Genomic DNA, 12,357 nt, shown 5'->3' on the forward strand with positions numbered 1-12,357 from the left:
AGGCTTATCATGGTGTCTGTCTCTTGACCTCACACTGGGTGTCGGGTGGCAACGTCGTGTATGCATAGAAAGGGGGAATAGTAAGAACCCGAATCTTACTTAAAGTGGGGCAAGTCCCACAGCTTTCTTAACCCAGCCTCCCTGTTAGACTGCTAACAGCCTAAACCGGCGTGCCATTCAGCCTGAGCGGTACTCATCTGACTCCTCACGCAGGCGGCCCAGGACTTAGGAGGAAGTGTGAGGAGGAAGGAAGTGGGCAACACAAAGGCACAGGGCTCCGAGTCTTGAAGTAAATAGACAGCCTTAACGGTTTTATCACCAAAGTATCTCAGACGCCTTCAGGAGTTCCTTTTGTTTTTAATCTGTGGCTCTCTGGTTATTCTCTAGCGGTTGCTTAAGCCCCCAAAATCAGATACGGCGGTTAACTGTCAACAAAAGATCTGGACAGTTCCCTGCCGAAGCCCTGGGTGCCCGGGTTTGTGGCTGGCCTTTGGGCCATACCGGGGAGGCCGTGGAGCCTCCGCATTCAAAGTGGGTCCCCCGAGGATCCAGTTGGGGCCACGCCGCTTCGCATCCAGGACCCAACCACAGTTAAAAGGCGAAGCCGGTGCTCCTTCCAGTTCCACTCTTGTAAAGTCCGAGAGCCCTGAGTCATACTGCTTTCCGTGGGGGCTGTGAAGCCCCCGGCCGGGACGATCGTCCTGAGCAGTAGAGGTCCCCCAGCGCCCCCTATAGCCACACGCAGGGGCGGACCTCACCCAGTCTTGCTCCTCTGCGCTACGTCCTGGACCCCACCCTGTGGCCCGAGCCCCAGACCGCAAGAGCACCCGCACCTCCCTGCTACAGAAACCCGGAGTAGGGTTAGGAGGGCGCGCTGCCTCCCGGGGAGCCCTCATTGCTCCGCCCGCGGCGGCCGAATTCCCTCCCTCTTTCTGTCTGTCGGTCCCTCCCTCCCTCTTTCCCTCCCTCTCCCTCCTGCCCGCTGGTGCCGGACACGCTGCGCGTCCTTTCTTGGGGCGCTCTTCCCCTTGGCTGTCTGTCTCATGCCTCATCCCGCACAACTTCGGGACAGTGTGGTTTGGAGTTGAATGTTCCCCTCCGAGAGCGCATGGCTGGGGAAGAGAGGCGCGGGTCCGGACCCCGAAGGGCCGCCGTCCCGGAGGCGGTGATGCTGCTGCTGTGCCTGGGGGTTCCGACAGGCCGCCCCTACAACGTGGACACAGAGAGCGCGCTGCTCTACCAGGGCCCCCGCCACACCCTGTTCGGCTACTCTGTAGTGCTGCACAGCCACGGGGCGAACCGATGGTGAGTGGAGTCCGCCTGGGACGCTCTTGGCATCTCAGAGCTGGCAGTGAAGGGTGCCTCAGGGATTCCCTGCCCGGTTCATACTTTCCTCTCTCAGAAGGAGGCAGAAGGGGAACGCTGCGACGACAGGCTCACCGGAGGTCAGCTCGGGAAACTAACTTAGCTTGGGATGGCAGTGCCCGGGGTGCGTTCTGTCGCTAGGCCCTGGAGCTGCGAGTTAGGAGTGGCAGGTGTGATGCGTGGGGTGGTGGGCGAAGGAGGAGGTGGAGGGAGTGGGCGCGCTGCCAACTGCACGTTTGTGGAGACCAAGATTCTGTGGGTAGCATAGCTCACGTCTGCACGCACGTGCATATTTCTCGCTTTAGGCTCGTAGTGGGGGCCCCCACCGCCAACTGGCTCACCAATAATTCTGTGGTCAATCCCGGGGCGATTTACAGATGCAGGATCGGAAAGAATCCAAAGAGGATGTGCGAACAACTCCAGCTGGGTGAGTTGGGTCTGGGACCAGAAACAAGTGAGCCCTCCCACCCCCCACTTGTGGACTCCACGGTAAACACGAGTCCTGGAAAACTCATGTTGCCTATTTCTTCTAGTTTAAAACGAATGATTTTCACTTTTAACTCCATACCATCTTCACTTATTAACATAAAAGTGGTCCCCTTCTTTCAGTCAGTATTTTACTCCGTTTTGCTAATGAATGTAGTACTCTGACAAAACGATGTAGAAGAAAATTTCTTATAATACCTTCTTTTCACATCTCCCCCAACCATGTGAAAAATACATCTTAAAGTCTCAGCACATCAAGGACAGGATACAACTAAGCCAAGACATAAGAATTTTATTTCCATCTTTAACCTACCAGCTTGTTAAAGATAACAGACTAAGGGACAGATCAGGAATAACAGTTGGAATTGATCCCTTATCGTGTCATTTAGCCTAAGGACTTTTTAAAAAAGAAAATGGTATAGTTTTACTTAGAATGTGAAGTGTAAAAGAAGAACACAGGAAAAATTGGCATCTCTATCGTCAAAATAATTAAAATGAAGCTTAACACATAATTATTAATTTTTCTTTCCAAAAACTCTCGTGTTAAATGGATACCTATATTTGAAGTCATTTCTTAATGTCTCTTCATAGATTTGTGACAACTTGTAAAATGTGTCTTGACAGGGGACGGGAGAAAGTTCACGTCTAAAACTCAAAACAAATTTGCTTTGCATAGACACAGGGGGAAGAAAGGGGAACTAATACTAATTCAGACTTATCTTGTTCCAAACACTGTTAGGCGTTGCAATATATGTTGCTATTTTTTTCCCTCTTAAAGCACCACTGAGTCATGGTTGGCATTGTTCCTACTTAACACATGAGGATCTGTGACTCAGAAGGTTGCAGGTACTTTTTCTAACAGTTATTCAGCTAGTGAGAAGAAGATGGGACCCCAACTCAAAGTCAGATCGATTTGGGTTCAAAGGTCAAGTCCTTACTTTTATGTATGCATCTTCAATACAAATAAAATCAAATGAAAAGTCCAATATGTTGTCTGCTGAGCTGATGAGTCATCTGTAAATGGTGAATAAAAGGTTATAATTGGTACCCTTTTCATTTTTTTTTGCTATCAATAGAGTTTTGAGATAAACCAGTTACTGCATCTTTAACCTTTTTTTTTTTTTAGTAGTCTTTGCTTTTTTTCAAACTGGGGAGCTGGTTCGCTTCATTTAGAATGAATTCAAATAGAGTGTGCATATAATGGGATTTTTATTTTTAACTCAGAGAGCATCCATAAAAGGCTAGTAGTTGTCTGTAGCATGTAGAATAAGCCCCAGCCTCTCATAAGCACCTTCCATCCCAAAAGGCAGACTAGGAAAGCATAACGCATTCATAGAGCTTTCTAGTTAAAATAATTCTGCAAAACATGATTTTCATTGCATAAGAGAGTTGTGGGGTAAAAAATTAGGGATTGGAGCAAGCAACCTTGATCTGTCAGAGGATCTTGACAAGGTCTCAGGAGGGAAAAATTTCATTTCTGTTGTCCTTTCATAGTTTCCTGATCCATGACATTATAACTACTGGTATTTAGCACGTACTTCCTGTCTGGAAGGGCACTGAATCTATTTCTAGATGTCTGTATTTTAATGGGAAAGATCATGTCATAGTATTATATAAAATTTAAGATGATAATGCCTCTCAAAACTGAAGGAAAACCTAAATTCTTTAGGCACATGGAGCATAGGGGTTGTCTACAGAAATATCCTCAGAGAAATGAACACATGGTAGATGTGCAATAAATACGAATTACGTGAAGATTTATTGGATGGATGAGTGAATAAAAGCAACATGAAAATTTGATTGTCATCAAGCTGATTGGTGAATAAGGATGTAATTACAAATGACAAGCCAAAGTGATAGTTTTAACTTTTAAAATTTTGGTCAATAAAGGGTATTTACTGAGATGAAAGGCAAAAAGGAAGACAAGATTTTTATCCAATCACTGATTGAAGCACTAATAGCTGTAGTAATAGCTTTGAATATTTGCATAAGAGTTGACTGAAGTAATTTTTCATATAACATTTTAAACAATATATCTTCTCTCCCTTTTATAAAGAAATTGTGTCTCTAACCAGAACAAACTCAGAAGTAATTTGAAGCTGTAAAATACGGGATTGAGAAAGAAGTCTAGAAAGGAAACACTGAAAACAATAAATTGATAACCAAAGACATTTAAGTATTCTCAGGTTTGTGGAGTAAGTAGTGTTCTTTATGAGGATGTTTCAAGGAACATATTATATATATATATATATACACACACATACATATATATATATATATATATATACACACACACATACATATATATATATATATATATATATATATATATATATATGCAATCTTCTAATTCTATAGATTGTGAAAATGGCTTTTATGTCAACCTGTGTGACTATAATGTATGGAAAATGCTTAGCTCAGTAACTGACATATAAAATACATTTAAAACATTAGTTTATTTCTTTTTATCTCTATTTTCTACTGAAATCTATATCTGTATGTTATAAGCAGGTTGAGAGACAATTAAACAAAAAGTTAAATGTGTAAATTAAAAGGTAACAGTTGAAATGACATACAGTGAACTATATTTCCTTGTTGGCCCAACCAAAATCTCTTATAATAACTAAAAACTGAGCTATGATTACTACGTCAGTAAGGTATTGTCTTTCATTTGGAATGGCTTAACTTGCTATCAGGGAGATGAAGTTGAAAGATCTCTTAAAATGGTGCCCATCTCCTGTGCAATTCAAATTACTATCCACATGGACTAGTCTTTAAGTCTCAGAATTTCAGATCAAAGTTTGATTCAAACAGACAACTTCCCCTGCCCCCAAAAGAGGAGATCAATACCCCACCCCCACCTTTGTGGATAGTGTTGTTGCATACTATGGTATAGTCAATATAGCCATAATTAGAAGTGAGCAGCAAATGCCCATTTATCTAGAATGTTCAGGTTGTAATAGGTTGAAAATAAGATAGCTGTCAATACAGCCATAATCAGAAGTGAGCAGCAAATGCCTGTGTATCTAGAATGTTCAGGTTGTAATACATTGAAAATAAGATAGCCGTTTTAGTGAAGTGGCTGCAGAAGAGGTGCTTTTCTTCCTGCATGCAAACAGACTTCCTTTACCTCCCTGTCTGCTTGAGAAGTATTTCTCCTCTCACTCCCTTGGTACCTCCCCCTATGAACCAAAGGAAGGTAGTCTCATATTAAGAGGGTCTGAGCCCAGACTTATTCATGAAGACTCCGAGTCTGAAGAGACCACAGTAATTGCCATATGTCCAGTTGCTTTTCCACTCAGGCACTCTGCATCCTTGCTGATGTTTTGTGAAAAGAAACTTTGATCACAGATGGTTGCTAAATTAAAGCATTACAAAGAATGACTGCACCTTACTATATAGTTAATCTATAGACTATCAATAATCAAAGAATTAAACATAAAATATATAAATGATTATAAAATGATGCTTGTAAAGTTGTCTTTAATTAGTTATTCGGAAGACATTCCAGGTCTTTCATTACTTTGGAGTTACCACTAATAGCATTGTGCGCATGCACACACACACACACACACACACACACACACACACTTATCTGGGCAACAGAGTCTGAAGTTACACAATTACACTACCCAGTGCAATAGCCAGTAGCTACAGTTGGCTATTGAGCAAATGAAATGTGGAGAGTTCACAGTGAGAGGTGCTGTAATGTAAATTCCATACTGGATTTCAGAGGCAGTCCAAAAAAAAAAAAAAAGAGAAACCCACAATTCCTCATTAATATTTTAGGTACTGATTACCTGTTGAATTTAAAAACTAATATTGATTACATATTTCAATGATAATATTTTGGATGTATTAGGTTAAATAAAACATATTGTTAAAATTAATTTCACTTCTTTTTACTTGTATAATGTGACCACTACAACATGAAACATTTTCATATATGGCTTATATTATGTTTCTGTTGTACAGCATGGCTCTAGAGAAACATGACTAACTTCCCTGCATAAAGTAACACTAACTATTTAGCAAGTGCTTTCCCAGTGTCTATGCATAAATGGATGGGACTTTCACTTTTCCAGACCAAGCATGTACAGTTACTAGACCTTTAAGCTCCCTGGTTGTGCCTCTCTTTTTCTTACTGGAAAGTACGGTGGTCTATCACAAGTTAGTCGGCATTAGTCCTCTTCAGCTTTCTTTCTGGAGATTATATTACCTGAGTCAGCCTCTTGGTTTATATTACATGACCTATTTGGAAGAGGTTAAGTCAGTTAGCATTGCATCATTGAACTAATGATCACCTCACTCTCACTTCTGCCTGATTTGTAGGAATTATTAGCTTAATATTAAAAGCAAACCTCTCACTGTCGAAACTTCAAATATGTTTTTGATAACTTTTCTTTTTCATTTTCAATACTCTAAATTGTAACTTATGAAGCTGAGTTGAGACAGATTGATCATTTTGAAAAGTCACCCCTGAACATAGGTTGTTGTGGTAATTATACAGAAAATCAAGACCAGACAGCTTCATTAATAAACTGTCGTGTTAAGAGAATTAAATTCCCTGATTTCCAGCAGTTTCCCAAAGTCTATCTCTGAAAGAATAGTTTCCACATAATTTGAGAGATGAGGTTTTCTAAATGCATTTTATTTTTTTGTCTTAAGTGTACTTGATCACCGAGTCACATTTGTAATGACTAAAAAATATCCCCTGGGCAACACTTCTGGGGTGAGATATGGTAATCCGTTGTACATGTGGGTCATTTATTCAATTCAGTCATTCATTGAGGGATGCCAAAAGGCCAGAAACTGGTCATACAAAAGAAACATGGTCCTTACCCCAAGGGGTTTACAGCCCACAGGTTAGGTTATTATAGGAAATTATGATGAGAAGCTCTAATCTAGTTGGGAGAATAAGATGATACCCTCCTGAGGAACTGATATGCAAGTGGGGAACTAAGTAAAAATCAGAATTTAGAGGAAGAGGTTATGGGAAAGGTTCCAGATAGAGCACAGGGTGTGCATGAAGACTCTGAGGTCTTTGACAGCGTGGCATCTTTGAACAGAAAGAAAAGTGCATACAGTTGGACTGTAACGTGTGATGTGGATGGTGGGTTGGAGAGGTAAACAGGGATTATTTTTGGTACCACTTCCTAAGCTCTCTTCAGGAGTATGAATTTGTCCTAAAGTGAGTAAATCTGGGGAACTGGATGATTAGATTTGTGTTTTAGATACTTCTCCTTGCTGAGTAGTGATTGCTTTGGAGTAAATAGGTCAAGACTGAAAGTAGTGAGACAGTTGTGCAAAGATTTTGTTATAATTCAGGCTACAAATGATTTGTGCTTGTACTAAGACAGGCAGTAGGATTGGAGAAAAATAGAGATTCTACTGTCAACGTAAGAAATGTCCAAACCTGAGAAGTTTTATGAGTTTATTTGAGCCAAACTGACGACAGTGGCTAGGAAGCAAAATCTCAATGGATTTAGAAAATGCTACAGGGAATGGCAATTTTGCACCTTATTTTGTAATTAGAATTAAAGAAGGAAGCATAAGGAGTGTCACATGAAATCTATTTGTGGTAGGTTAGGGGGCTAGAGAAAGCAAAGTAGGGAAATCTCTGAGATTAGATAAAAAGTAAAACAAAGTGACACATACTTCTTTTACATTAGTAGGTACAGGATAGTTAATAATTAACTTTTACAGCACATAGAGATGGTATGTTGAGAACGAGATAACAATGAAGTGTTCTGTGGTCTCCCACTCTGGTGAGGAGGTTGTACCCTGAGGGGTCTGGAAAAGAAGATTATTCTGACATTTCAAAGGTATGTTATCTTAGATGCAAAAAGTGAGTAGAGAGGCTCACTTAAAGTACAGATAGACCTTTGTCAAGGAAGCTACAGACCTAGGATGTGACTACCTGCCATGACTTGCTTTTAGTGAGGAATTTTTATGTTCAGACCACCCTGTGTAGTTACTTTAGGTCTCTGCATTTGTAGGCCCTGTCACGCTGGCCTCCCCTGAGCTTGTCAGGTTTAGTTTGTGGACCCTTTTTTTTGTCCACACCTCCTCCTTTTGATCATAAATCAATCAAGAGATATATTAACGACCAACCTCTTGGTTGGCTAATGTGGTCCCATGGTGCTAGGTGCTAGGAAGGCTCATCTTTGTGTCGTCATTTGTCTTGCTGAAATGGTAGACCATTGCAGATAGGGCAAGACCTAACCTTGGGTGGAAGTCAAGGATGAATTTTTCCCAAAAGGAAAGGTCAGGTAAATGGGAGGTAATCAAATCTTATGGGCCTTCATTAAGAAAAAATACTCTAGATCATTTCTAACCTGCACGCTATCATGATCCAAGTTTTGCTGGATCACTTTTTCTCTATTTTGCATCTAGTATAACATTTACTTATACTTTGCGGGCACAACCATAAACTTCTGTAGTTTTCACAATCTGACAATGAGATGGATGCCCTTTTACTGTTGTTGTTGTTGTTACTATTATTATTATTATTATTTTAATATGCTTCCCATTGGAAGCACTCAAGTATTATTTATTATTCATCTGATTCCTATTAGTTGTACAATTGGGAACTGTAACTTTAAGGTTAATGGGCCAGTCTGTAAGACCACAATGGTTAATTATAATTATCATTAAAAAAGTTTCCAGAAGCCAGGAGGACACTAAGAATTTCATAATTAAATTTCCTGTGCCTCAGAAGCCATTATGGAGGACAACTTTTTTTTTGTAGCCACTTCAACTTCCATCTAGTTAATAGTCTTTGTTGAGTTAGGGGGTAAACACATTCCCATAATTGGGTTCTAGCATTATTCATACATAAAATACCTTTCTCAGGATTTCTTTTCAACAAACTTTCTACAACTTCCCTTGTCCTTCTTAGTTTGTCTCTTTTTTACTCATTCAGAAATAACCAACTTATTATGAAAAACTACTGTCTTTTCTCTCAAACACACAGGCATCCCTTTCCTTCCTTCTGCACTGACATTACTTCTACATTTCAAAAGAGATGCCATAAAAGAGTATTACTGATAATACAAAAGTTACCTTGCATACTTTCAGCAATTATTAACTATAAGAACACGGTCTGAGAAAAGTCCAACAAACAAGTGTAACTATTATTATGACTACTATTAGTAATAGACAAGTAAAGACAACCAAACCAATGGTTTTTAAGTTCAACATCAATTTGTAGGTATACAGGCCTTCTCGATGTCTTAGGAAAGCTCCCTATCTTTGATATTGACAGCTTCTCATCCTTGAGGGGTCTCTGTATACAGAGGCGAGTGTCAGAGATGGGCAGATTTCCATTTCCTGTTAGGCACCTTTTTTTTTTTTTTTTTTTTTTTTTTTAAATCAGAAATGTGAATCCTTGAGTTAACACATTTAAGTTTGGCTACACATAGATTAGTTAGTAATACCTGTTAAGTTCCTTCCAACGAGGGGTTGGAAAGAGTCTTTAATTGATGTCTTTTCCAATGGACAAAATCTCCTGGTAGTAAGTCATGGTCTTTGAAGTCTTCATCTCCTGGAAACACACTGTGATATGAATCAGTACTAATTTATCAATTTCTTTAAGCTGGTTAATAAGTCCTTGATAATAATGCAGAATGTCTCCTTTTAGTTAGGTTGGATCAGATGTCTCTTCATCCAGATACATAGAATAACCAGTGACTGTTTAATGAGAGAGGCTATGTTTACCAAAAGGAGTAGATCTCAGGTTGAGAAGCACTATAGCGAGAGCTGTTGGCCAAGGGAAATTAAAAGCTGAAAATTCACTTAGTTGAGTTTTAATTGTACCATTTGTACATTCCACCAATCCAGAAGACTGGGGTGATAAGCACAATGAAAATGCTGTAGAATAGGCCAAATATTACAAATGGATTGCATTATTTGCTTAGTGAAATGAATCCCTCAGTTACTATGTGACTCAGAGAGAATCCTCCGATTGGGAATTATTTTTTCTCCAATAGTAATTTACTTCTAGTTAAGGCTGTTGCTCTCCTGCAAGGGAATGCCTCAACCCAATGAGAGAACATACAAACCATAACTAACATATATTTCTATCCTTGCGATTGTGGCATTTGGATAAAATCCAATTACCATGCCTCAAATGGACTTAAAGGAAGTGGGAAATGTTGTTGGTGATTTTCCAGGGTTATATTTTGGACAGATAGAACATCTACTATACACTTTGTGAACTGCAATGGAAGATTTCCAGTAATATTGTTTACTCCATCAAATCATCTTTTCAGGAACCCCAATGTGTTAGCTCATGTACATGAAGTATAGGTAATTGAGCCCCTATACGTAAGATTGGTCTCTGATTGGATCCAAACCATATCTATTTGTCTGTGTCAAAGTTTCCCCCTTTTTGTTGTCATACCCTCTTTTCTTCTTCTGTAGCTGTATGTTAGAACTGTAAAAAAGAGGTTTTTATTGATTAAATATGGAGCAAGAAACATTCTCAGTTCTGGATAATTTGGCTGCTTATTACTGCTTGTCTAGCTGCAGTGTCAGCTAAATTATTTTCTTTTGCTTCCATGCTGGTGGCTTTACAATGTCCTGGAATTTTTATAATTGCCATCTGTTTTGGTTGCTGTATGACATCTAATTCTGCAACCTGTTTTCCATTCTTTATGGGCTGCCCTGAGGAACTTAAGAAACTTCTCAGCTTCCACAACATTCTGAAGTCATGAGCTACACCAAAGACGTAGCAACTATCACTGTAGATGTTGGCTATCTGATCTTTGGCCAATTGACAAACTTGAGTTAGAGCAATTAATTCAGCTTTTTGGACAGATTTTATGTCATTCAAGTAAATAAGAACCTTCAGTTATGTCCACTATGGACGTTATTGCATATCCAACTTAGTAACGTCACTGTTCATCTTTCAGATAAGATGCATCTGTCAGCCAAATTAAGTCAGCATTATCAATAGGAGTTTCCTGTAGATCATTCCTAGGAACAAGAAGGAACAATCGGGTATGTCTTTAACTTGCAAAAACAGTAGCAAAGTTGCTGAATTAAGACTGCTCAAACTAGTTAAAGTAATACTAAGAGCAGAAAGCAAGGGCACTTCCTAAGAAGCTGACTGACAGAAGTGTTAAGTGTGATGAGAGTTCAGTGGAGATTCAACAGGATGAGGAAAACACAAGGTCTGACAATTACATTTCTGAACTTTTGCAATGATGTTGCCAATCTTTTTTGCTATCAGAGGGATTATTCATTATGAATTTGTACCAATTGGACAAACAGTTAACCAAGTTTACTCTTTGGAAGTGCTGAAAAAGCTGCATGAAACAGTTAAGCAACCTGAACTTTTTGCCAACAATTCATGGCTCTTGCATCACAGCAATGCATCAGCTCACACAGTGCTGTCTATGAGGGAGTTTTTAGCCAGTAAACAAATAACTGTATTGGAACACTCTCCCTACTCACCTGATCTGGCCCCCAATGACTTCTTTCTTTACCTGAAATGAAGGAAATATTGAAAGAAAGACATTTTGATGACGCTCAGAGCCTCAAGGGTAATACAATGAAAGCTCTGATGGCCATTCCAGGAAAAGGGTTCCAAAATTGCTTTGAAGGGTGGACTAGGTGCTGGCATTGGTGCATAGCTTCCCAAGAGGAGTATTGCAAAGTTGACTGTAGTGATATTCAACAATGAGATATGTAGCACTTTTTCTAGGATGAGTTCAAGAACTGAATTGTCATACCTTGTAAATAAAGGAGAGCACATTACTATTTCTTCTGTTTGTTTGCATAGCATGGCTATAGCACAGATGGCTGTCATGCAGGAGGGAGCCCTTTGGCTACCAAGTCTAATTGCTGAATATAATATCCTCTGCGTCTATGATGATCTCTATGTTTTGGAGTTAAAACTCCTAAAGCATTTCCTTTATTTTCACATATGAAAAGAAAGAAAGTGTTTGATTAAGGTGTCTCAGAGTGGGAGTTTTAGATAATACTTACTCCAGAGCTTCTTTAGTTTGTTTCCCTTTGGGGTTCCATTGAATTGGATCCAGTCGATCTGATTTTAATAAGACATATATAGAATCTTGGCCATTAATGAAAACTTTGGAACTCAGTTTTGACAATATGCAGTCAGACCCAGGAATCCTCTAAGCTGTTTGTTTGTTTGTTTGTTTGTTTGTTTATTTGTTTGTTTGTTTTTAGAAGAGGAGAGGATAGGATTCCACTGAGTCTTTCAAGGTTAATTAATAGCTTATCTTTAGCTATTAGATAACCAAGGTATCTTACTTGGGGTAAACAGAATCAAAACTTGTCTTTTGAGACCCTATGTCCCATTATGGCTAGCTGTTGTAATAGGTAAATTGTATCCTCTTGAGAGTCTTGATATGTCCTAGAGCATAAAAGTAAATTATCCACATATTGGATTAAAGTGGAATTTCTGGGAAATTCAACATAATTCAAATCAGCCTTTAGGTAGTGTGTGTGTGTGTGTGTGTGGGTGTGTGTATTTTT

General features: G+C 39.6%; 1 protein-coding gene across 1 annotated transcript in view; it reads left to right on the forward strand.

The window, feature by feature from the left end:
- Positions 1 to 399: 399 nt before the first annotated feature.
- The window catches only part of ITGA4 (integrin subunit alpha 4), a 95,088-nt gene continuing 83,130 nt past the window's right edge, over positions 400 to 12,357 (forward strand). The window contains exons 1-2 of the mRNA XM_019752831.3: positions 400 to 1,305; positions 1,671 to 1,792. Of these exons, the coding sequence (XP_019608390.3) occupies positions 1,109 to 1,305; positions 1,671 to 1,792 (319 nt within the window). The 5' untranslated portion in view covers positions 400 to 1,108. The remainder of the gene's footprint in view (positions 1,306 to 1,670; positions 1,793 to 12,357) is intronic.

The sequence above is a fragment of the Rhinolophus sinicus genome, chromosome 17 (genome assembly GCF_057876585.1).
Source record: "Rhinolophus sinicus isolate RSI-liver-muscle chromosome 17, RSI-T2T, whole genome shotgun sequence".
In the NCBI taxonomy this organism is placed as follows: domain Eukaryota; kingdom Metazoa; phylum Chordata; class Mammalia; order Chiroptera; family Rhinolophidae; genus Rhinolophus; species Rhinolophus sinicus.